This window comes from Orbicella faveolata, unplaced genomic scaffold (assembly GCF_042242905.1).
Source record: "Orbicella faveolata isolate gen_17 unplaced genomic scaffold, um_ofav_v1 contig_14, whole genome shotgun sequence".
Taxonomy (NCBI): Eukaryota; Metazoa; Cnidaria; class Anthozoa; order Scleractinia; family Merulinidae; genus Orbicella; species Orbicella faveolata.
This window is the reverse complement of record NW_028301541.1, coordinates 10,205,782-10,232,769: the sequence shown is the minus strand read 5'-3', so window position 1 is coordinate 10,232,769 and position 26,988 is coordinate 10,205,782. Positions and strand designations below refer to the sequence as shown.

Below are 26,988 nucleotides of genomic sequence, written 5' to 3'. Positions count from 1 at the left end.
TTGCTTTTGTTTTCAAATTTTAAAAAATGGCGGCAAGGTTTCCGGAAGTTTCCTGTGAGGAAATAGAAAAGCTCGCCGAAAAAGCAGTAAACAAAAATACAGTCAAAACTACTAAGACGTGGATGAATATTTGGAAGTCATGGGAAGAAAGCAAGGGTCTTAATGATGACATTGTCAAATACGAAGCTAAAGAACTGGATGAATGTCTCTCGCGATTCTTTGCCGAAATTCACAAAAGCGATGGCTCCGACTAGGAGCCGGACAGCCTAAGGGTTATGTTAGCTGCCCTCTACAGATACCTCAAACAAAATGACAGCAAAATATCCATAGCAAACGACCGATAATTCGTCAAGTGCAGACAGTTCCTGGAGGGAAAAGCAAGAGTTCTTCGCGAAAAAGGCCACGGAAAACGACCAAATGCAACTAAAGCACTTACCGTCCAAGACGAAGAGCAGCTATGGAAAAGTCGTGTGCTTGGCAAACAAAATCCAAAGTCATTCCTTTATACTCTGTGGTATCTGCTCACCCTTCATTTTGGTCTTCGAGGTTGCCAAGAGCACCATGAAATGTTTGTCGAAGATTTCAGCTTGAACAAGGACGACTAAGGCACAGAGTAGGTAACATTCGAAGAAAACCCAACAAAGACCCGGTAAGGCCGTCTGAGAAAGAAACGAAGAGCCATCCAGTCAAAGATGTTTGCCACTGGTGGTCCCCGTTGTCCAGACCAGTTCTTCAAAACATATCTTGCTCACAGACCTGAAGAAATGCAAAACAGTGGCCCGTTTTATCTCGCCATTATTGAAAAACCGAAATCCGAAGTGCGGTACAAGAAACAGAGGATGGGTGTCAATAAGATCGACTCCTTCATGAAGAATATGGCCTTGGAAGCGGAAGTGGATGTAGAGGGAAGAAAGTTAACCAACCATTTGGTAAGAAAAACGCTTGTGAAGAAGCTGAAGGCCTCGAATCAGCCAAGAAGTGCTATCATCGGTGTAACAGGCCACACAAGTGAGCGTTCACTGGCAGACTCCGAGGAAGGTGACAAGTCAGAACAGCGACAGATCATTATCAGCTCCCCTGTCGGCCAACAGGTTCAGAATTCCCGTCCAGTTCTTTCCAGTTTACCCATTCAGCACAACCGTACAGCGACGCCACCCTGCCAAACAGTAGTCCACCACTTTCATTGGCATTTCCAAAAGGAATGCTCTGTAAATTATAATAAGAACCCTGAATTTAGGTATTTTTAAATTATTTGATTACTCTTTTTGTCGTTATTGTATATATTATTTTAGCTTTATGACAATTGTATTGTAAATTTCTGTTTCTCTTATTTAGACTTAGTAGTAGTAGGTCCACATCAGCTGTACAGTTGCTTATTTTAAACCTACTTATCAAATAAACGTATGTATGTATGTACGTACGTACGTACGTACGTACGTACGTATGTATGTATGTATGTATGTATGTCAGGTCACGATGAATTACGGAGCTGGCGTTGGTGTTTTTCAACAAAGCAGCAAGTAAACACTGGGAGAAGCTTTCCCATACCTTTTCTTAATTTGTGGTTTCGCTTCACCGCTGCAGTGACTGCAAAAAGCGTGATTTGAAAATAACGTTCATTGAACTATTTCATGTTGTTTGCCTTCAGTGGTTTGAACTGGTTTCACAAAATACTGTCAATCATTTTTTTTCATTGACGTAAAAAGATTGCTACAAATACAGACGCCTGTGTTTTTTGTTTGTTTGTTTGTTTGTTTTTTTTTCAACCGTAACGAAATAAAGGTCTCTTGGGCGTTCCTGAAAATTTCTCGGCTTCTATTATAAACAGATAATAGCAAGACCTGTACGTGGTATTTGGCAATAATACCGGCTCGTAATGTTTCAAAATTTTCCAAATACCACTCATCGCTTGGCGGCTCGTGGTATTTTGGACAATTTTGAAATATCACTCGCGGTATTATTGCCAAATACCACTACAAGTCATGCTATTACCTATACAAATCCTTCTGTTCCAAAAACGTTAAAGATAACAGTTTTACTGAGCTTAAATAAAGGTAGTTTTATCAAATACTGGTAGTCTCTGATCAATGAATTATTTCAGTTCCCGGGTTTCAGTTTTGCTCGATCACTCGATCGTGAGCTGAGCTCTTGAAGGAACAGCCGCTTGAAGGAACGACTGCATCTTGCACAAATACAAACTTACATTTCTGACATTTTTCTTTTAGCCTCAGTTCTCTGTTCGTTTAAGCTTGTTTTACCATATAACGAAAGTAACAGATATCATTTAGACGCGCAACTCATCAAATTTAAAACGAAGTGGAAAGGAAAACGTAACCCACAAACCTGCTATTAAAGAAGAGCATCTCAAACAACTCAAAGCCGGGGGTGTTTGGTCGCTTTCTTCCCCATTCTCGAGCTTTTAAGAAGTGTATGGTTCCATATTGTTCTTCTCCTTTGCCGAAGATCTAGAGGCCGTGAAGGACAGACACTGGACAGAGAGCTCAACCATGCATGTAAACCAATCCAAATTTAACTACCGTTTTGAGAAACGCTTTTCCCGAAAACAATTTTCGTTTTTTTTTTTGCTAGCTTGATATTTAGGTGAACTGAGCAGTTTGAAGTTGTTTGTCTGTCCGAGATCGAGAAAAGGTAAACTAACTCACCGCGATCCAAGAAAAATTTTGATGTGTCGCTTTGTCAGATTTTTGAATGAAGATTTTCGCGCGGTTTAACGCGCTTTTGACTTCATGTAAGCAGGATTTGATTCATTAAATACTTCCATCCGATAGGAAAGATTTTAGAAGTCTCAATGTTAGTATAGGTAATCATACAGTTTCGAGTTCAATTTGGAATTAATTTGCACAAGTGAGTTTTTCAAAAAGCTGAAATTGCGAGAGCCGCTTCGGCATAGACATGAAAAAATTTGCGTGGAGGAAGTCACGGCCGGAAGACCTTTCTTGAAGCCATTTTTTCGCATTCGAGGAAACTTTTTTCAAAGTTTCCGCACAAAATTTTCCTCGTCATTTTACGTAATATCATTAGCTTCGAAAAATTCCTACTGTCTTTCAGCCAATCATAATCCAGAATTACGATGTTTAATTTGCATTGGTGTTACACTTGAACTGCACTGCTCTCAGCCAATCAGAATCGAGTAATTTTTTCATGTATATTATTATAAAAGATATGTTAAGAGTGCAGCGTGCAACTATCGAGTTATGGATGTCCTTGGGAGGTTTGCTAAGCACACAAGAAGCTAGAGTCGCATTCGGCGATCGCCTAGTGCGACTCTTACGTTTCTTTCGTACTTAGCGGCCTCCCACGTGCATCCATAACTCGATAGTTGCACGCTGCACGCTTACCATTTCTTATTTACCAGTCTGCATTTCGTCTGTTAATTGGCGAGATTTTTAAATAGATTTTTATGGTAAGGGTATTTTGTTGTGACAAAAGTCTTGCTCGACAAATACAATCTCGTTCCCAGTGCCCGCGCATTTTTGGTCAACATTTTTGGTCAACGCTCAACGCATGTTCCGGTTTAACAGTGCCCATGCGTTTAAATTTAATGATGGTTCCTGAACATGCGAAGAGAAAGTAACTGCTATGGCTAATGCTGGCTCGCCATCCGATTCTTAGTTTATTTCTTGGTGCCATTCTAAAATTTGTACCTCGCTTTCAAGTTAGCCTGTGGACATTAATCTGCCAATCTGTATTCATATATCTCCTTCGAATTTCACAATTTTTCTCGGGAGAAACGTCTGCTAGTTAGAAGAGATAATGTTCACAGATGAATAGCGTGCATATTTTAATCTCGCGCCAAATGATGTTTGTTGTCTGTCTACGGATTTTTCGCGTGGTTGCCAACTTTCATAGCTGACTTGACAGATAATAAGATATGTGCAGTTATTCAGACAGAAGCAATGAAGCTTCCTCATGGAAGTTTGAATTGAAGCCATAATCTATGGAAAATAATAGCCTCAAGTTTTTTTTTTTTATTATTATTTTAAACAGATTTTCTACCTTTTTTACAAACCATAAGCATAAGTTATAAATCGTTTTAATTTTACCTGTTTGTTGTATTCAAACAATTTATCAATGTTTCTGTTAATTATTAATGCTGGTGAGGACACTGATTGGGTTTCCAAATAAGCGGAAATCATTTTAGCAACATGCAATAAGCATATCTGGCCTTCAATCTTGATTTTGACACTTCATGAGAGTAGTCTGTCACGAACGAGCTTCAGTATTTTTCAGCGTTATTTAAAATAGGCGTACAATCAACACACAAGATGCCCTCGCCTAGTCCTAGAACCATTTTGGTTGCAGTTGATGGAAGTGTTTACAGCGAAAGGGCCTTCAACTGTGAGTAAAAATATATTTTACTTTTTATTATTATCGTAAGGTTTTTAAAGTGGAAGCTGTCGCTGAAGAATTCTATTAAGCATCAGCTTGGGAATTTTCTTCTTGTCTGAGATGACACTCGTTGCAAATGATGAAATGAAAGATGAAACTCGTAAGAATAAAGAAAAATTGCTAGTGTTGTCGTAGCGAAACACCTTTTTAAACAAAGTTGTAAAGTGTGTTTTATATGTCACGGTTACCAAGGATATGCACAAAGCAAGCAAGCTCTTTAGCTCATTCCTAGGGTTGGCTTTGTTGTTACGCTCGGAAACGCGCTATGTGCCTTGCAGTCACAAAAGTCTTCGGCTGCAGTATCGAAGAAATGACGAAATGCTTGATGCCGTCGTTATTGTGTACAAAGATTCAAATTTTATCCTAGCCTTTTCAACATATTGTCACTAGCTTTCTGTGCTTTTTGCGAGCCGTCTAAACAGATGGAAACATTAAACACCGGGCTAGCTTTCGAAAGTTGAAATGCTCGCAGAAAAAAATGAAAGAAAGATCTAAGAACGTCAAATAAAGCAAAACCATTATGCATGCTTAGAAATTCATCAATCTTCAGCTATCGACGTGACGAAAGGCACGACTGGGGCGTTATTCAATAAATTAAGCGACTTGTGGTGGTGAATTACCTCCAGAAAATTCGTCAAATGTGCTTTTTACTAAGTCGGTTAGCCACAAGACATCATTCAAACATATTGTTTTGTTCCTGAAAACAACCTTAAAACTCTGCTGTTTTTATTTTCCTGCAAATGTAAAGCCGCAAATTAGCATTTTGCTTTCGGCTTCGAGCCAGATTATTATTTGTTATCATATTAGGGGAGCGCGTCACCTGCACATATATGAAGCAGGTGTTCGTGAGATCCTCGGTTGGCAGACGGGAAGCCCTCGGCATTTCCGAGTGAGGTTCTTTCACCCGACGTTTTGTTAGAGCGCGAAAAGAAATATTTATCGTAATTGATAGCACGCACGAGCAAATTGATCTAATATTTAGCTTTGCATGGTCATCCAAGCGCCTTCAATGATTTCTCAACATTAATTCACAGTTAGTTTTGAAGCAAAATTTTATCATTTCCTTTCAGAATTTTGTTCCGATTATTGGAGTGTCCAAAAGAGGTCAATATAATTTGTGTCAGAAAATTAACCATTTTGGGGCTATTTATTCTAAATTAATTTGTATCGTGAAACTGAAAACTGTCGAAGCAGTGAAGAGTAAGCCTGCTCTGATCTCTGCAAATTTGTCACGTCCATCCCGGAAGGCGCAGAAAAAAACTAAGACAACTGTATTTCACTTGAATGTATGACATGTACGTATGAAGTATGACAGCTCAGATTTTCGATCATTTTCACAGCAACATGGCGGTGTGATGTCTGGTTGTTGGTAAAGTTCTCGCCGAATAAGAAAACCGGGCGTATAAGAAATTATCTTTTGTTTCTTCTCGCTTCACAAACGTAAGAAAGGGGACTTCTGGAAGTAACTGAACAGAGCAACGCTCTCTACAAAATTTTAAAGGAACAAATCTAAGAAACTAATGTATAAGCGGTCCCTGGTCATGATAAGAAATTTCAGAACGCCTTCCATATAATTATACAAGCAAAAAGTTGTACCCTGGCTATTAGAAGTTCTGGTTTGTCGTATACTGTGTAAGTCTGTACAAAAGTTTCTCGCCCATAGACCCAGGTAAATGACGAATTGAAATGACAGCGATAATTCACACTTATAGGTTTAATAATAGATTTATCATCCAATTAGTTTCCTTTCCCAAAACAGGCAAGCTATGAACTTTGTTTAATTTGCTGATAAATAAGGCAGCTTAAATAACCTGTTAAACAGGTTTTCAACAGTACAAATGCCTTGTATATTTGCACTCTAAGAGTAGTGTTGGGTTATTAATAAAAGTTTCTGATGAACTACTACAGGGTATGCTGACAAGTTTCGAAAGGATGGCGACCAAGTGGTGTTTGTTCATGTGTACGAATCACCCATTACTCCACCACCAACTTTTGCAAGTAAGAATGTCAACTGGCAATGCTAGTGTTCACAGAAGAAACTATGATGTGCTATCTATTTATCCCTACAGATCAAAAGTGGCATAAAGCATCTTGTTATAAGGGAACATCAGACGATTTCACAATAACTTAGTTAATAAAAAGTCGTTCTAAACTATAATTCTTTGGAAAAGGAAAACAAAGAGACTTCCTCATTGCTTTCCCGCCAACAATTCACACAGTCTCGCAACATAACCATTAGACTACGAGTAGTCCCTCTTTCGCTTAGTCCGTCGTGCGTGAAAGCAGAAGAAGATGTCAAGAAAAAATAGGCTACGCGAAGTCCTGGGGGCTAGAAGTGCGCTTTTTCGCCCCCAGGATTTCGTGCGGCCACTTTTTCTCGCAAATTTCTTGGGGCGGATCTTGGGGGAGGGTGCAGGGGGTGCGCTCCCCCCCCCCCCCGAATGAAGCCTTCTTTGTTTTCACTTTTAAAATTTGTTTACCTCACCAGTCAGTTATGCCATTCCCTAGTGGTGCACCCCCTCCTAAGAAAAATCCGCCCCGAAGAGAGACTACTCGTAGTCTTCATAACCAGCCTATTACAGTCAAACCTCCCTTTACAGTCTGAGTTGGAATTACAGCTCTGTTTTATGGTTAGACAACTATTGTTTTAAACATGACTTTCTAAATCCTAAATTTTATTGCCGTTACAGATTGCATGAGCATTCCGTCACGGGAGGAGTGGGAACGAATGCTACAGAAGGCAGAACGAAAGGCAATGGAGATATTAAGCAAATATGAGAAGAAGTGCAAAGATATAGAGGTTACTAAACAGTCTAGTCTAAATGAAAAATGTTTTAGGAGTACGATAGAGATTCTACCGAAGCGACCCTTATTCAGTTTTGTTTGCCAAAGGCATCTTGAAATTTTCTTCATTATAGTGTCTCGTGTTTCATTAATTTCAAAATGCAAAACCGAAAAAGACGATTGCAGTTAATTATAATTACTCTTGGCCAACGCTGTAGCCAGCTATTGATTCAAAAACTTGGACTTAAGAGAATATGATCAGGATCATAATCTCTTGGTTTTTACAGTTTGAGATTGGTTTAGTAGTCTAATTGGTAAGTAATCGGCTCACTATTGGGATATTCATTCGATAGCCCATTTCTGAGTTGCCCTAAGCTTTTCTATCAAAGCGAGGCCTGGTGCACAACCATTCACATCAAAATAAGTTAATTTGCTTGTGAATGAAATCTCATTTTTATTATATTAAAGGATGGGCACCCAAAATCGCTTTGAGAAAGAGGCCAAGGGTAATTCGAAAATGGCCTATTGAATGATTGCATTGCTAATGTACGAGAGTGATCAAAATACGCCATTTTTTGACAAAACAGTTTCTTCATTTTTCAGGTTCCCTTCAAGACTATTTACGCATATGGACCGATTGGTCACGTGATCTGCACTGCAGGAAAGGAACAAAATGCCGAGTGTATCATTTTAGGCAGTAGAGGGCTGGGCACCATAAGACGAACAATCCTAGGAAGTGTCTGTGATTACGTCACGCAGCACATGAATGTGCCGGTCTTGATGGTTCCTCCGGGGGACAACCGCTGACACAATGGTACTTCTTTCGTTTGAAAAAGAACAAACTTACTACGTGATAACTATAACCAAAGAATATTGAAACAAAGAACAGTAACCAAGAACGTTTTCTCGCGCAAGTCCAGTCAAAGTTAAACTACCCATGTTAAAAATATCCTTGTAACATTTGAATGCCCCAATAAAACAAAAGCGAAGTTTAACTTCATCAGAAAATTGGTATTTTTAGTTTAAACAAATGAAACCAAGACCGTGACGGTGTTTGGATATCTGACCTTTAATTAGCGTAGATTTTTCTCCGATATCTCGTTCGTTTTTGAATCGATTAAAAAGATATATCCAAGACTCAAGTGTTTGACCACATTTCCAAACACCCCGAACTTCGTCAAGCGTCGTATTTTTAACTCTCTTCTATGTGATGGAAATTTGGTCGAACACGGTCCTTCACGTTTGCTGTATTACTTGAAAGGTGCCACGTAAAAGGTAAAACTTTGATGACCAGATCAACGTAACGTAATCCGCACAGATCTCGGGAGAGTTACTGACCTCATCAGCATGGAATGCTTTTCTAGGAAACGTGCCAAGCAATATGCAACAGCAAAAACGAGGGAGAATTTATTGCATTTCGTTGTTTGCTTATTTTTTCATGCTGCGTTCATTTCCACATCCATTGTCCCACAGTCTGAAAGCTGAACGGGCTTCTTTAACGCAAGATTTTGTTACTCTACATGCAATTGCAAATTCAACTGGAATATTTGTAGAATGTTTTATTAGTAAACGTTATATTACAACCATGTGATACATACAAACAGGTTACGTTGAATAAAAAAGCAAACGAAAGGAACACCATTTCCCCAGTGTATAGGGTGCATTAAGAATACGGTAAGAGAGCAGATTACTCGCGAGTTTAAAATAAAACGTTGATGCTAACTAGTAATGTCTCACGAAAACCGCAATTTGCTGCGGAACACAACTTGGTTAAGCAAGTTCATTCAACAGCTATCAGAACAATATACGTTTGAGCGTCTTGCATCGAGCCAATTTCGATATATCAAAATATTTAACCTAGCTCGCTTAAGAGAATCATCCTCAATATGATTTTGTTCAAAACCAGTAAGCCTACGAGCCACGCTAGAATTTTAATACATGGAAACTGCCCCTCTTCCAGCCTGCAAGCATGCTCTATTGGGGAGCAACCGCTTACTCCTGAAGTGCTTGCTCGCAGGGTAGGTTATTTTGATTGAGCAAAGCGCCTCTGTGGGTTATGTAGGTTTGTCCATAAAACTAAGACTTGATAAAAACTACATCAATAAATAGAGCTTCTAACAAGCATTTTCTTTCACACCAAGTACTGTATGACAACAGTCGTATTTCATGCATTGAGAAGGTCTGTAGATAAGATGAATGGTTAAAAATTCTGCACAGTACACTACGTGTAGTTAAGAAATTGTAGCTAAAATACCTTAACTAATTACCACTAAAACAATAAACCCTTAAAATCGCATCTCTGTTTTGGAAATGTTCCATACAAAAATAATTTATAATACAAATGTATACGCCTAAAACCTGTCACTAGACGGAATTGTACATGAATAAGGGGCATATATCACGCTTTTAAAGTTATATATCATCGCAAATCATTGTTTGCTTAAGAATTGATTAAGATTAATTTAATCTCTTTCTATCAATATGGCTTCTAGTTCACTTAGTTTGTTGGTGAGTATACGTTGGTACACGTTAAATTCGAGTTCCTTTGACTACTGCTAAGATATACCGCAGAAATTTATTTTATTTTCATTGAAGAACCACACTGTTTCTTCGACACCCTAGTTTTCTGACAGTTTAAAGTTACGACTGCTACCGAAATTCTACGCAACAAACAAACAAACAGCCCCAAAACTACATTCTAACTAACTAGGAGCCACATTGAGGAAAAGAGATGTAATTGTCCCAGCGGGTCATGCTACTAGGGAGTTTAAGTACCAAGACGGCAATCCTCAATTAAAAACTTTAAAGTGAATTTATATTTTTTCTAGGAATCCCGCGATAATCTTAAGTCATTTTTGTTTGTTTTTATCACTGTCAAAACTATCACGAAACTGAATCTGGAACACAGCGATAAATTTGAAATAGAAACTTAAAAGGTTAGTTCTCGTCGTTCACGTTCTCCAAACAACGCAGAATGTGATCATTTCACGTTGTTGTTTTGTAGAGGACGGCAGAGAAATGTACCAAGAATTATAACGCAGTGCACAGCCATTGTTCTACTTGAGCATTAAGCCTTCTGTTTAGCGACGTTCCCTTGCCGCTGGCGTCGTGGTTTTCTTACACTCCCCAGTAACTATTTAACCTGATACGGCGGACGCGTGTATGGTACCCAGACCACATACGGCCACATTCACCATAACAAATACGTATTGGAGGAATCACACTTATTTTATACATGTATGGACATAGTACCATTTGTTCAATAAAGTTATAACCTTTCGATCTTGCCGAAAGTTGATAAGATAATTGCTTTTTGAGCAAATTTTGCTGATCATTTGACTTCTCATAAAAACAATAACTTACTATCAACGTACTATTATGATAAAATAGAATCTGTGAATTAGGAGATTGTACACTGTACAAAGCGCCACTTTAGCATTCAAAAAACCTCCATGAAGATTCATAGTAACATACACATTAATCGTGTACTTTGAATACATCTTTGAATCTTCTCCGTGCGTCCAAAACCTTTCAAAATCCTTCATTAATCTTTAAACCTCGCAAACCACGATTTTTGCTGCACATGTACAAGATAATTTTGTACATCACTAAAACTGGCTTCGTTTGAAACGTGGCACAGCTCCGTCATACAAATACTACAATGAACTTTACGAATAAGCAACAAACACATCCAATCGTAAAATTGCCAGACCACTTTTCAGCCTTTTATCGAGCCCTACACTAACCATACTATATTCCATGCTATCTGCAGTCTTCGCTGACCAACTAGTGTTTCCATGTCTTTAAGACTAATCTTTACGCCCAACATTGCGCTAAAGCTTTCACACTTGCTAGACTCAGTCAGAGTAACCCGCAAAAAGAAACTATATTTTTCGTCTATAACAGGTGAACCAAAAATATAGTACTTTTGCAGGATACAGCCAGACTGGCTCGGCTGCTGGAAAGCAGGTTGACGCTAGTTCAGGATAAAAATTCATCAACTAAAGGTTTTTTCCTACTAAACTTCAAGTTACAGGTTGCCTCTGTGCAAAGGTTAAAACATTTTCAGACGGCAGCAACTAAAAGAAATGATCGCTAATAACTTTCAAAACTGGATTCAAAGTTAATCCTGGACTAGTTTCAACCTGCTTTGAACAGCCGGGCCCGGTACTCCGACGACTTACCGAACCAGCGGTTTTCAGTGGTATTGGAACACATTATTCTACTGTGTAGTCATAACTTAGTTATGTCTTCGCCAGAGCTGCAAGGTTGAGGGCTCTGCTGCTAACACGGGATGACGTCATACGACTGGGGACAAAAGACGAAAAGTTTTTAAAATGTTATTATCATCGAAAGATAAAACATGTATAACTGTTAAGCTGCACGACATGTAAACCCTAACATGTAAACCCTCTGATTCTTAGCACTTAGAAAACTTAGCACTCTGTATTGTTTTGGAGTGTTTTAATTGGGTCAAGTATCTCAAGAAGCCTGTATTTGAATGTCTGTATGTCTGTCTGTCTATCTATCTGCCTACTTGCCTGCCTGTCTGTCCGTCCGTCCGTCTGTCTGTCTGTCTGTCTGTCTTTCTGTCTGTCAACTTTGACTGAAGTTGTAAAAGGCAGTCACCAGAAACTGGTGATTAAACCTTAATCATATAACGCTGTCTGGCTAATTAAGTCTCACCCCATGCATACTAAACTGTACATAACCATTTGTATCCCCACCAAATGAAAATGGCTCATTTCTTTAGTAGAGCATTGTTCTGCAATTCTTTACCTCCGCAACATGTGCGATGATGTCCTTGTTGTCCTTCGTGGTAGAGTGGAAACCTTGGAGGTCTTTAGCGGTGACATGACTGACTGCATGCCAGCCGTGTTTGCAAGCCTGCAACAGTGATGTAAGAAAACTTTCCTGTCAGTATCTCGTTATACAAGTACCTCTCTGCCAACAACCTTTCCGTCTCCCTAAAGGAGCTACGTCACGCTTTATACAACTTGAAAAGTGAAGCCTAAATTTTTCAAGTTCGTCGTTTGCAATCCGTGTTAATCTTCTCCATCCTTGACCATCCTTGTTCCTTTATCGTTTATTATTATCTCTTTGGTGCTTTTCTATCTTAGTACATAGCATTTTCAGGTTTCTGCTACTTTAAAGATAATTTTGTACACGGCCAAAATAATTCAAAATGCCATGACTGAGCTCCTTCAAGTGTTTTTTATTTTATTTTTTACCTTCTCATCTCTCAATCTGCCCATCTACGATCTTTTTTCTAATTACCGTATAAAACATAGACACAGCACCACAGTGAGAATTTCCAAAGGTGCTCACTGAATAAGATGTCTGTCTACATTTCAAACGAAGAAATATGATTTAAGTTTTGTGTACATTTTACGTGTCAGTGTGCTTCACTTACTTCAAAGACTGTCCCGTTGTAGAACGCGTATGACCAACCCTCGCGTCATCCAATCTGTAAGAAAAAAAGAAACCATTCAACCACAGGTTCGATTAAATTGCAGTCTATTAATGCTGTGCTGACTTGTGCTGTTGTCTGTGGATCAATCCCTACTGTGTGACCTAGGAGCATAAGCGCGAGCGGCGTCCGCCGGATCGCTTCGTTTCTCGTCGCTCGCGCGTGAGACTCAAAGGTGAACCGACTCAAAGGTGAGCCTGCTCGCAGGTTACTGTGTGACCATTCAAACAAAACTATTGAAAACTATTTTCATGTGGTACAGTTTACTGTGCTGTAAAAGGTTGTTCTTAAGTTTAAGGATGAAACCCTAGTGTGTGACCATTCAAACAAAACTATTGAGCGGCACTTCACTATTGTACAGTTTATTATGTTGTACAGGGTTGTTCTGTCGTTTAAGTGTATGGGATGAGACCATTCAAATGAAAGCTATTGAGCAGTATTTTCATGTGGTACTGTTTATTGTGCTGTACAAGGTGGTTCTAACTTTTAGGTCTGCGGATGAAACCCTAGTGTGTGACCATTCAAATGAAAGCTATTGAGCAGTACTTTCATGTGATACTGTTTACTGTGCTGTACAAGGTGGTTCTAACTTTTAAGTGTGTGGATGAAACCCTAGTGTGTGACCATTCAAATGAAAGCTATTGAGCAGTATTTTCATGTGGTACTGTTTATTGTGCTGTACAAGGTGGTTCTAACTTTTAAGTGTGTGGATGAAACCCTAGTGTGTGACTATTCAAATGAAAGCTATTGAGCAGTGTTTTCATGTGGTACTGTTTATTGTGCTGTACAAGGTGGTTCTAACTTTTAGGTCTGCGGATGAAACCCTAGTGTGTGACCATTCAAATGAAAGCTATTGAGCAGTATTTTCATGTGGTACTGTTTATTGTGCTGTACAAGGTGGTTCTAACTTTTAAGTGTGTGGATGAAACCCTAGTGTGTGACTATTCAAATGAAAGCTATTGAGCAGTATTTTCATGTGGTACTGTTTATTGTGCTGTACAAGGTGGTTCTAACTTTTAAGTGTGTGGATGAAACCCTAGTGTGTGACTATTCAAATGAAAGCTATTGAGCAGTATTTTCATGTGGTACTGTTTATTGTGCTGTACAAGGTGGTTCTAACTTTTAAGTGTGTGGATGAAACCCTAGTGTGTGACCATTCAAATGAAAGCTATTGAGCAGTACTTTCATGTGATACTGTTTATTATGCTGTACAAGGTGGTTCTAACTTTTAAGTGTGTGGATGAAACCCTAGTGTGTGACCATTCAAATGAAAGCTATTGAGCAGTACTTTCATGTGATACTGTTTATTATGCTGTACAAGGTGGTTCTAACCTTTAAGTGTGTGGATGAAACCCTAGTGTGTGACTATTCAAATGAAAGCTATTGAGCAGTACTTTCACGTGGTACTGCTTATAATGCTGTACAAGGTTGTTCTGTCTCTTAGTTTATTATGCCTTAACTTTGACATTTGTTGATGAAACCCTAGTGTGTGACCATTTGCATGAGCAGTATTTTCATGCACACATTGTTAAACAAGGTGGCTAACCAACTCACTTTAATGCTCCTGTTGTTGCTGAGCGTGGGTGCCGTAGAGCACGACTTGTCTTGAGCCGCCTTAATTCATCCCCTTGAGTTGTCTCCTCATTGTCATTGGAATCTTTAATCGTCACTTCCTTGGTAGAAAGAATACTACTACGCTCACTTATCAACGCCGCAGCTGATGTTGGGGTAGCACGTAGGATGGGTGTTAAATCCTTGAAGCAGAGAAAATAATCATTAATCAGAAAAGTGTTCAGACTGCTGGCAGTCGGTCTTTCCTCTTAGAGTCAGAAGAGTGAATGCGAACGCAAAAAGGGCGGTATTGACGAACTGGGGATGGTGCCGATCTTATGTCTCGTTCCAATCCCTTCTAGTCTGAAGTGTCGCGCTTCATACTCTCTGCCTGTTTTCAAGGCGAAAAACAGCCTGCCAGCTGCCTGTCGAAAGATGTACAGGTCCTTTTTGTCTTGCTCTTCAATTAATATATTAACCACGACAGAAAAAGATTCATCACATAATTCTAAACGCTACGAAGAGAGTTGAAATAATATTCTCCCTCATCATAGGCCTGCAATGCGTGCAGAGCGCTTGATAATGAAGCTCTCTGCACGTACTGCAGGCCTATGATGAAAGAGAATATTATAAGATACATGTACGTAGCAGGAAATTTTTGATAAATTTCGAGGAGCTTGCAAAATGTGATGAAACACTATCTGGAGTGTTCTGAGATATCTTCTCCATCAAAACTAAAGCTTCTTAACTGCAGGAAGAAATCGAAGAAACAAAAATCCAAAATATTCAAGCTGATTACGTTGAAAAACTCCTTTCCAAATGCCATCATGGTTGATTTCTTTCGTTTTAACTTGATAAATTATGAGCAAGTTGAGATGCCTTCGGAACATTTAACTTCCTGTACATGTCTGAAATACATGTGACTCATGGTGACACAAAACTACAAACCAAAATAAATGGTAAATGGTAAATGCATGAGTCCCTTTAACACCAATTTACCTTGTAAAGTTTGCCTGGTCTTGTATTCACAGAATCTTCTATCTTGATTGTGTCCACACCACTAATGAGCCTGCTTACACCACATTTGTCTCCTGGTATTTTGAATAATGAAAGGAAAAAAAGTAAATAACTAATTTCTAAGAGAATAATCACTGACAGAAATTCCTTGGTAAACTTAACACACCAGGAAAGTTTCTTTTTAGCACTCTGATTACAGTCCAAATTTTTCATTAAGCCTTTGCTATAGGAAAGGCTCCTTCTACGAATACATGAACATGTAACACTAATGGAAAAGTGCTACTTAATTCCATGGTTAGAATAAAATCAATACAATATAGACACACAATAAAGCGGACTTGAAATTTTGAGATTTCAAGTTTCAATCTGCATGACTGAGTGTCACACTTGAAGTCCAAGACCTAACAAACAATGATTACCATCAATAATATAATTTATATAATATAATTTATATACTTACACCGACAACAAAACAAGCAAAGTCATCTTGATCAAATTTGACCAATTACATTTTAACAAGACTTCCAAAGAGCCAAATAGTTTTCCTGTTATTAGGAGACTTTAGATTTGAGTACGAGTATGACTTTTCAATGTGGGTTTGCAGGCTTCAAATTGTCACGTCACATTCCCATCTCACCGAATTAATTGCCCTCTCTAGATACCTAAAACCAACATGAAGAGCAAGGGCTCTGAAAACGTCATTGGTGTTTTAAAAGGCGCCTAAGAAACTGGTGGGACAAACAAGCACTGTTAAAGTGTTTCACGTCAACAAGCAAACAAAACAAACCTCTCTCAGCTTTCTCTTTTTCTCTTGTTCTAAAAATGTCACCTTGAATCCATAAACTTGCTTGTTTTCTACAGAACAACAAAAAAAGTTATTAAGGGCAGTAGGAAACAACTCAATCAGTAACAAACTTGTTAGCAAACTGGCTTACAGTCCTTTGATGTCATAAAAAAGGTTGCAGTTGTTCACTGCAGTGAAGTACAATTTATAATTAATAATTAAAAGTACTATCATTTGTCTCACGATGTGGTCACTTGTGGTACATGTAAATAAAGATATGTTGATTGTCATAGGACTAATGCAATGCTCTCCTAAATCCTGTACAAATCTTACTTAGGGACACCAAAAGATAATTCACACACAAGTGTTTATAGAAACATGTACAGAGTACAAGAAAACCTGCTGGACTTACTCTTCTAAAAAGTTCTGTTGTGGCCCAATCACTGATCCTGGACGGCATATTCTTTAGTTAAAAAAAGAAAAGGATTTGGTCATCATTACAAGATTTTAGACAATACTCAGCAAGAAAGTGCACGCTAAAACTAAAAAGCCATTCTTCTGAAGCTTGATAAAAACACAGACAACTAAGCAAGCTATGAGCTGTACAGCCGCCTGTGGCTTGTTTTGCAACAGCTTTTTCACGCTCTCTCAGAATTTTACCATAACTCCATAAAAACAGGGAGAAAATGTTTTCTTTTTCTTAAACAAAGCACTTTGTCACAGATTAGACTCAACAGCAAATCATGTCTTACCTTAACCACGCAATGGCTTCTGCAGCAGTAAATCGGTAGTGCTTGATCATGTAACACGCAATCAATGTACCAGTTCTACCGAGACCAGCTGAAAAGGTAGATTCAAAAAATCTTAGCATACATGTACGTCAAGTGAAGATACATTTAGAACAGTCAAGTATTCAATGAAGAAAAGTTAAAATCTCACCTTTACAGTGAACTGCAACTGCTCCTTTTGAATTTTCTGCTATTGTCAAGAACCGCCTGGTTATAAAAAGAAGTTCTGTCAGTATATACATGCACACAACTATACATGCAAGTTCAGAATCATAGGCTCAAAAAGAATACAATGGCAACTCAAGCCAGGAGGCTTACTAGAGATTTAAAAGCAGTTCACTATTAATAAGAACATGCACTGAAGCATAATGTTCTCAGCTGTGCCCATTTTGGTGGCCATGGTAAAAAGCTGCCATTATGAGAACACACATTGATATTTGCAACCAAAATTTCCAAGCTAATGACAGCCTTTTTACAAAAGACAGTTACCAAAAAACACTTAATACATGAAATTGAAATTGAAACTGAAATGTTACTTTTAACCTTTGCTGTCGGCTTACTAAAAGTCAGTGGCACAATGCAAACAAAACAATTTTGTGTCATCTTCTCCACATAGTAAATAGTGGTAAACATAAAATTTCAGTTTAAAATATAACATGTGCAATATTTAGCTCTTATTAAACGAGCAGGAGGTCTGTATGGGAGAATCTTGACCGAGGTCGGGAGTACAGACCGAACGCAGTGAGGTCTGTACACACGACCGAGGTCAAGATTCTCACATACAGATCGACTAAACTCGGTTAATAAGATGTTTATTATATGGCAAACAAGAAAAACTTAATTCGTTTAATGTAACTGGTTTGCATGTACTAACTGACAGCGGTGAGATGAACTTAATTCTGCCAAACTCGTCCTCTTTCCTTTTTTTCCTCATCAGGCTTCACACTTCCATAATATGGATATTTTCTGGAACTAATATTTTGGAAGAAAGTAGCCAATATTTTTGTGTTTAGTTTGCAACGTTTTCACGGCAAAATGTAAACGGTCAAGATGCCGGTCTAGATGGGAAAATCTAGACCGCGGTCAATATCGACCGCAGCCAATCAAATTCATGAATTCGGTAGTTCCCAGTCCTTGTGAGACACAGCCATATAATAATATAAAATAATATTAAATTAAAACAAAACTGACCTGACTATCATATCACTTGGCACTGTACCATCCACAAAGAACAAGTCAAAATGCTCTATTCCATGATCTGTGAATCTCCTTGCATCATAAAATTTCTTGTTGAGTCTAACGACTGAAGTTATGTTATGCTTTTTGAAGTACGGAATGTAGGCTTCTGGTGCATGCAAAGGATAACCTGTGAAAAAGGACAATGGGAAGTTTAAATTGACATGAAATATTGCAGTGAGCTATTTAACAGCATAGAAATGTAATAATTTCAAATCTTAAGATTGATGTTTGAGCCTAACCTACAGTGTATTTACAAGACAAGAAGTATTTCAAGAAGTATTTCAAGTTAACATAACTAGTCAGAGTACATGTACACTGTATGTACCATCTTGAAATTCATGTTGGCTACAGCTGTACATGACAAGTTTGGCACAGTAACTAAAAACACTAATTTAAAGTATATAAAGTAAATATAAATCTTACTCCTATCAAAAGTTGGCGTGCTTACCATTTTCAACTCTACTTTTATTATGAGGTCCACTGAATGCCAAGAATTTATCTGAAAAAAAGTCCAAGATTATTTAAATAAACTTTTTACAATCATGTAACTTCACTGTCAGCAACTTTATTTAACATATAAACGTACATGTATACAAAGTGACTTTCTGAGACAGCCAAAATTAAAGTTAAAAAAGCAACAAGCAATGCGAGTTACACATTGGGACTTGTGTAATTGCAAGATTTCCTCAACCACAGAGATAATTTTATAGACTGCACAGTCTGTACAGATGTGAATAAAAAATAAAATAATTTAGTTCTAACCTGGTAATAACCAGTTAAAATCCCCATTTTCAACTCTCTGCAAAAAAAAAAAAAGAAGAAAAAAAAACCAGTTACAAGTAGTACGAAAATGCCTTCACTGGGCTTTTTGTTTGTCATGTACACCTGAGTGGAAAGAGGCATGCATATAAACATGACTAGATACTGTCTTGTAGAGAGCAACAAGGTTTCCCAGGAGATACAGTGTACATGTAAGTTTTAAAGGCAAGGATCGAGTTAATAAGGAAGTCCAAATGGTCAATAACCATTTATCGCTGAAAGTATACTGCTGTAACATTTCTATAACTTCAGCGAGCTGACCTTGTTGGTTTCTTGACCTCAGACTCGTCTTACCTAGAGGACTGAGTCATATTAATTTTATTGTTTTGTCCAAGAACAAATCAAAACACAACCGCCAGGTTTTATTGGGTTATTGCTGCTGTGTTGTAGCCATACACAACCTTAAGCTAGAGTCGACATGCAAATTATATATTAACAAAAATTAGAAAGATTCTCACCTCGTAATGTTCATACTCTTCGACATCAAAAGTATCAAAGTTAAAAAATCCATTTTGCCATGCCTAAAATTTGACATGAATCACATGATAGTTACCAAATGAACATAATACATGTATATAGGACTCTTACATGTAACTTATTTGTGAAAGATTATTAATCTTGAAATACCACTAAACATAAATTTCTTATAAAGATAATAATTTACACTCTACTGACTTGACTTATTGGGATGGATTTACTAGAGAGAAGTTTTATTATCGTTGATAAAATTCCGACATACATGACAGACTTGATATCTTGATGCAAAGATACAAAGCTTCAACAAATTTGCGACAACTGTAATCAAATGACTGAATTCAAAGCATGTTAAATTAATCCACATTTATTGTAGACTTTTAAAACTACAATAGAATGATATAGAATATGAATTACACATAAATTAATATAAAAGAACTATGATCACAAAACATTTTTAGATGCTACACCCGTAAAATCTCACCACAGTTTTTAGTTTGAATTACTGTTACGTTATGTACCTTGTAAAGACCATTTAGTACATCCATTAAAGAGAGATTGTATGAACAAGTTCCAAAGGAAGCATCCCTGAAAATAATAAATTGATCATTATCAAAAATTTCATTACTGACACTAATTTTACAGTGGTTATCAATCACACGTGACCTTCAGCACAAAAATGTCTTCACAAAACCTAAGTTTTGGTGGATGTCAATCATCTCCGCCTCCTTGCCTACTGCACGCAAACTTTACCTGAAAAAGTGAAACCTTGCAGCGGTCCACTCGTAAGAATTATCATTTTAGTTTCGGTATGAACAGCCAGGTCACTAAATACATTGGCATTAAATATTCTTTGAAATCTATAAATGAAGACATTTGTCGGGTTTTTCAATGGCCATTCGCATGCATGAATGACCCAGAGAGCAACCATATCAACATGCAAACAAATTATTTCTGCACATATTTTTCTTGGAGCTACAGACTGAACAATACTTAATCCTATAACTTACAACTTACAACTTATTACAACTTATCACAACTTATTACCTCACAAAATTATAGGGTTTATAAGACGTTTAAGTCTTGTTCAGTCCGTAGCCCCAAGACAAATATGTGCAGACATAATTTGTTTGCATGCAGATTTGCTTGCTCATGGGGTCATTCACGCATGCGAATGGCCATTGAGAAACCTGACCTGCCTGTCTTCAGTTATAAATTTCAAGGAATATTTAATGAATATTTTAATGTGAGCTAGCCGTTCATACTGAAAGTAAAATGATAATTTTTACGAGCAGACCACTGCAAGGTTTTTTTTTGTAAATTTTGCTTACAGTTGGCAAGGAGGTGGGGATAATTGATGTCCACCAAAACTTAGGTTTCGTCTAGACACTTTTGCACTGAAGGTTGCGTGTGATTGATAACCGCTGTAATTAACTACCCGGGAAAATGTGTTACAGCCCACTGGTAAAATCCACTAGCCCTGTGATATAAAACTGAACCATCTATCATCTATTTGAATGAGTATGGCCCTAATATAAATGCCATGGGCACTTACTTGTTCTACAAAAAAAAATAATTTTAAATAATGGCATAATTATGATAACATACTTTTTGACAGAGCTCAACGTTGCAACCGCTGGGGTCACCACTGGAATGTGACCAAATTTCTTTTCACTCAGTCTAGTGAATAACCTTTCATGCTTTTCACTGAAATACTATTGCTGACTACTAAATCTGAAAACTTAGGTGCCAGCTGGCCCCATGGTTTTTTCCCTGAAAGTCAAGCCCTGCAAACTGAGTGAAGTTGGGCCAGACATGAAAATATTTGGCTCTTGACTAAGATGCATGGACCTCATTTTGTTTGGTCTGTATGTCCTAACCTCAAGCCAAATATTTCCCCGTCTGGCTCTCCCACTCAGTCAATAACTTGTAGATACACTGTACAAAGTCACAGCTTCAAGACAACATACCTAAAAGGCAGAAATGGTGGATTACAACCATTTATCAGTGGTCTGTAAGACTCCTCTGGTGTTCTCTTCAAGTATATCACCTGAGAAAATGTAGCAAGAACATAATCATCAACACTTTAGAAAAATCACTAAATTAAAATCAATAAAAATAAAAGCAATGAAAGTACATGTAAATTAAGACTGAAGAAACCAACTAAGGGATGGGAAAGTTACATGTAGCAAATGCAAACTTGGTTACTGAATAAACGACTTTTTTAATGTGTTTAGTTTTTCAGCCACTCGCAATCGAGAGACTCAGAGGTTCAACCCCAAACATTCCACATTGATAGTGGATAATATAACATTTACGTTTAGTATGTAGCTCAACAGAGGCTCTTGAGTCGCAGTCATCACTGCGACTTGTCCACAAAAGATACAAGGCTGCATTGTAGAAATCAATCTGATTACATGTGCTCCCAAATGTCCTGTATCCTGTTAACTTTTACTTAGTAAATAATCCAGATCCTGAAAACCCCCAATATCACTGGTTTCAACTTGACATATTTTACTGACTAAAGGCAGGGCTAAAAAAAAAAGTGCCATCCAGTCATCCAGGACAAGTAGAGTTTCCTATTGGGCAAGTAGCTTTTCATTCTCTCATGCCTGATGGACAAGGGATGAGGCAAGCCTCTGCTAACTAACTCATTGAAATAGCAAACTAAGACTTGCCCAGGGCAAGCAAAATTTGAGAGCTTTTAGCTGGAATTGGAGTTTTTATCAAGCCCTGTAACGAATCAGGCAAAATATAGCTCAGTCAAGTAGCCAGAGGAAATCATGAAATAGATAGTGATTTTTGCTGGTAACCAAATAGTTTTGACAACTTTGAATGTATATTAAATTACAAAAGAGGGCTTAGTTTTCATGATCTCTATTCGTTTAAGTGTTATCAGGCTGCTAACATTTATATTTTACACTCAATCTTGTTTTTTCAGGATACATAAAAACCACATTAAACATAGTTAAATATTAGCCGTGAAAAGGGGCAATCCAACTACTGTAAGGGATAAGAATTTATAATAAACCCAGCAAATTATCATTAGTTAAAAAAAATACAGCATCACACTTCCTTGAATGATACATGTACTTACAGAATATGCTGCTATTAAATATGCTGCATTTGCTCTTTTCCTGCTGTCAAATGAGGTGTAATGAACAATCTTCTTCTTTGCTAGTGAGAAGGACTGCAAGTACAATCCAACAAAGATGCATTGCTGACAACTGTTTTCACTGGAACATTTTAAACTGTAAGAATTGGTAATATTTATTTACACGTACATGGTGAGAAATCACTGATAGTCCTTTATTGCCTTATAAGATGATAAGAGAACGTATACTAATTGTGTCAGACCTGTGGGTTTTATAATGTCCCATGTGTATTGACTGTGATGCTAGATGATTTCAGGGTTTCAACGCCATCTTGGACTGACTGGCACAGATGGCCCCAGTATGATGTAATAATTGGTCAGCAAAGTCACAGTATTAACAAATACAGTAGTTTAATTAAAGTCACATGTTTACCCAGAAAGTAACAGGAGTACTCATTAGTGTAAATAATTATAATTTGTACAAGTGCAAATACATAATTACAATAACACTCTCAAATCCTTATCCCCAACTGTGCAAAGCTGTGGTTGGAATTCTGGTCAAGAAAGGGTTTTAAAAACTAAATAAACATTATTACATGTAGAACAAGGATAAAAAACACATAACTAAATATATTTGGACTTGCTCATACATAGTGGTACATGTATATGACTACTAAATCGTAAAATGAGACATCTTTTTGGAATAGGGTAGCCCTGCAACATGGAATCCCGATTTTCCAAACCACCAAGGGAACGAAAATTGTAGATAGGGAATCCAGGGTAAAATTACAGTGTTTGACTGACGGAGGAAAACAACTTTTGGTGCAAGTTATCACAAGGTTTGAAAAATCGAGGGTTCAAGAAATCAAGATTCAAGTACATATTTAATAAATTGAACATTTCCCTTGAATTATACTATAACTTTACATCACACCTGCTGAAGTCCCCAGAGAGAAGTAGAGTCACATGTAAATATTAGCCAAATGTTTATTACATGTACAGTAGCTGTGATGTGCAGACTTCTTGAATGTGAAAGGAGATTCCTCTTATGCCTTGTGGCTTGAACACCATGTTTATTATTTATGTACAGTGCTTTACATGTAGGTTCAGTATAACAGTTGAAGGGAGTATCTCTGTGTTACAAGGTGTGACAGAATTTCACAGTTTTGCATATACCATGGAACAACTTATTAAATTTCACGACCAGAATGGTAAAATGTGAATATCCAATTGAAAGAAAGAGTATTACCATGGTCAGTGTTATTGTACTAACCACGTAGTTTGTTCTAGCTAGCAAATGAAACACACAAAAGAACACAAATTAACTTGCACGATATTGTGCCAAAGAAAACTAAATTATTTTGGCAGAGTGTCGGCGTATTAATATCACAAAAAAAGACAATTTTTTAGTCACTCCTAGAAATGTTAATTTCATTAAATGTTCAAATTAAATAAAAACTTTGTATATTAAAGGATACCCTCAGGCAATCCTATAAAAACACCTCACATAGAATTTGTGCTATCATAAGGGGAACGAAAGAATTCTAAAGATGTAAGATCGCAATTCTACAATATCGCAGACCCTCAACATGAAACAACTCAAATTAGCGGAAGCCCTGATTTAAAGTACAAGCTTAATTGAATCCGCATTTACTTCACGGAAAAGGAAGTTTTCAAGAATGTATCTACGGAAAAAAGAGGAGGATTTTGTATGGAATTTGTGATTCGATATCATGTTTTACTTATCTGTTTAAAACACGAGGCAAATTTCCAAACCACAGACCTAACCGTTGTAGAAACTTGCGTTTTATGTACATGAAACCACAACGATGGTGGAATGACAAAATACATGAAGATCTCAGGGCTTTGAAACGATCTTGTCCAAGTTTTCAAAGCAACCAGGAAAGGAAAGGGTATATTTACGTGCTAAAGTAAGGGACTACGACACAAATACGAAGCTTAATGATAAACAAATATCACCGAGACTTGAAAGCAGGAAACATACACCTTCCATCGATGTTTTGATCGTGTTTTATATGATAATTCATATCTTGAGTGATACAGTCGTTTATCAACATCACTTAACAGAATGAACATAAAATCCTCAAAATACGGGACGTAGAAGCTTTAAGGACGCTAAGCCGTAGCATTGATTCACATAAAGGCATGCTAATTTTAATTCCACAAGCGTGAGTTACTTCCATTACGACCGGTGGAAGCTCGAAGTCCGCTAGGATACAAGAAACCACGGCAGGGGAAAAAGTCAGGATTTGAAAACATGTATCACACAATCGGATGCGATATCTTCATCAATACATTTTTATCGACAAGTTGAAGTATACGATTTAAAACAGGGAAGCTTACCTTAAGCTTCTTGTTTAATTTACAACAGTAGCGATACAACATAGCGAGGTTCAAGGGCCCGAAGTCAGCGTAGAAACTGCAACGAGAGAAGTTTACAAATTGAGTAATTAGAAGGCTAGCTTACGACAAATAACAAGCCAAATTAAAACACACTTACTTCTCATAAACCAGTTCATCATCTACACAAAAGTAGTGAACAGAGACGGTGCTTCGAGGCTTGTTTCGCAAAGTGGCGAAGTATAGTCGATCTGGAAAAAAAACACACAGGACATCTACGATAAACACACAATTTCTGGTGGTAAACCATACTGGCAGCGGATTAAAAACGACCCAGATATACCTTTCAGAAACTCGCATGCGTTTGATAGCTCATTTTCGTCGGCCATAACGTTAAAAACAAGCAAAAAAGAACAGAAATCTTCGTAAAACTCTACAACACCAGTAATGCGTTTACTCCATTCTTCTACTAAGCTTCGACTGCATTACATTTTTCCACCAATCACAGCACAGAGCATTGGGTTGCCATGGGCGATGACCCGTCCATTGCACATAAGGAATTCATTAGGGCGCATATTAACACAACAAGAACTGTTATACGGTGTGTCATTCTGTGAACGAAATAAAGTATTTTTGATCGGGTTTGACGGACTTTAAAAAAATTAAAAAACAACCCGATTACGGAATTTTCAGTGACTTTTCAGAATTTTCAGAGGAAACATTCCGTTTCAAAGTATTAGTCCTAAAATTAGTACACTTTTGCAAACTTGAACAGCAATATGGAAGCCATGACAAAGAGTAGTTTTATACATGTTGTATATTTATTAGATTTTGGTAAACAAATAAAAAAAAAATTGAGGAGTGCACGTTCGAAAAATCCAAACAACCTTGGCATTTAGGTGACTGAACACATTTTCTGCGGATGTTGGGGTATAAAAAAGAATGAGAATTTTTTTTCTTGCCCACTCCGTTTTATGACGTAGGAAAACATTTCGGGTAATTTTTTTATGAGTTCCTTTAACATTTTTTTTCCCTCTTCGAACACTACTGAAAAATGACTTTCCTGAGCAAGTATTAACTTAGTTTTCGACATTATTTTGACGACAATTCAAGTACTCTTCGTCCCAGGTCTATATAAAAAGTGTTCGTTTTCTCAGCGTTATAATGTAAATTTATTGCGTGTGTTTTCTATAAACTTCCTGTTGCAAATCACCTGCTATTTGTGGTCATTAATAGCATGAGTTCTGACACACTTGGTTGCTATTTATGGAAGAATCACCTGCATCAAGCTGTGTAACTTTTAAATATAACTTCAGAGATTTCATAACTCCATCCGCCTCCCAGCGGTGATACCATGTTATTATCATGGGAAAAAAAAAATCGGTGACATTGAAAGACCCTTAAGCTGATGACCGCTAACTTCACCTGACAAGGGACCTGAAAAGCGTACATGCTCAGCAGCATGTCCCAATCGCCAATAGCCCAATTTCGATATATTAAGATTCAGCGTGAAACAATAGACCTCAGCACGAGGCTCTTGGGAATTAACCCCACAAACTCTGAAGTTATTCCCCAGAGCCTCGTACTGAGGTCTGTTGTTTTAGGCTGAATTTTTTTGGTCTATTAATCCTATTCAGACCTACTTTTGTCTTACGACCGCCCGGGTAGGGGGGAGTAATTCGCCAGCTCCCAGCCCCGTCCCTGTAGCGCAATGGCGTTTATCCTTTGACTATGTAACGTTATCATAATGACAGCGTCCTATCACGTGTTAAGTACCTCGTGATATCCAAACATCTACCATTTTGTCTCCGCCGTGGATTTCTTGGGTTACAACATGGTCCAAAACGTCTGGACACCACCAACTCAAAAGTAATCAAAACCAAATCAGACAGAGCTCAAAATGCGAACAATGTTCAATTAATTATAAACTACGTGATATTTGAATCGTGCTGATAAAAATAAAAATCTCCAAATTCGAAAAAAAAGGAACATGCCTGTCATAATACGGTTGCTAGGGCAATCACGTTTCGAGTACGACTTAGATACCAAATTGTGCACAGATAAACTACTTTAGGTAAAGTCGGAACGACTGGCGGTTTTTAATTAGATATTGAAAAGTGACGAAAGTCAGCACAGCCTCTTCCCCATAACCTCCCTATCTCTTCCCTCTCTCTCTGTCCCCCACCCCCAATTTCCC

General features: G+C 37.7%; 3 protein-coding genes across 3 annotated transcripts; 2 read left to right on the top strand and 1 right to left on the bottom strand.

Annotated features, from left to right (window-relative positions):
* The first annotated feature begins 639 nt into the window (after positions 1-639).
* Positions 640-1,355, top strand: LOC149113907 (uncharacterized). The gene has a single exon (XM_089286558.1). The coding sequence runs from the start codon at positions 693-695 to the stop codon at positions 1,245-1,247; it is 555 nt and encodes a 184-aa protein (XP_089142684.1). The 5' UTR covers positions 640-692; the 3' UTR covers positions 1,248-1,355.
* Positions 1,356-3,988: 2,633 nt separating this feature from the next.
* Positions 3,989-8,194, top strand: LOC149113906 (uncharacterized). The gene is made up of 4 exons (XM_089286554.1): positions 3,989-4,359; positions 6,319-6,408; positions 7,101-7,210; positions 7,798-8,194. Exons 1-4 carry the CDS (start codon positions 4,287-4,289, stop codon positions 7,999-8,001), a joined length of 477 nt encoding a protein of 158 aa, XP_089142680.1. The 5' UTR covers positions 3,989-4,286; the 3' UTR covers positions 8,002-8,194.
* A 544-nt stretch (positions 8,195-8,738) lies between these two features.
* Positions 8,739-25,298, bottom strand: LOC110041376 (dual specificity protein phosphatase CDC14A-like). Its single transcript, XM_089286553.1, has 19 exons — positions 25,135-25,298; positions 24,952-25,042; positions 24,795-24,870; positions 22,434-22,526; positions 21,307-21,386; positions 19,858-19,924; positions 19,321-19,383; positions 18,806-18,842; positions 18,492-18,542; positions 17,996-18,170; positions 16,956-17,011; positions 16,769-16,856; positions 16,429-16,479; positions 16,020-16,087; positions 15,215-15,306; positions 14,219-14,418; positions 12,608-12,661; positions 11,974-12,081; positions 8,739-11,502 (listed from the first exon to the last, which is right to left on the bottom strand). The coding sequence occupies exons 1-19, from the start codon at positions 25,178-25,180 to the stop codon at positions 11,439-11,441; spliced, it is 1,560 nt and encodes a 519-aa protein (XP_089142679.1). The 5' UTR covers positions 25,181-25,298; the 3' UTR covers positions 8,739-11,438.
* Between the last annotated feature and the right edge of the window lie 1,690 nt (positions 25,299-26,988).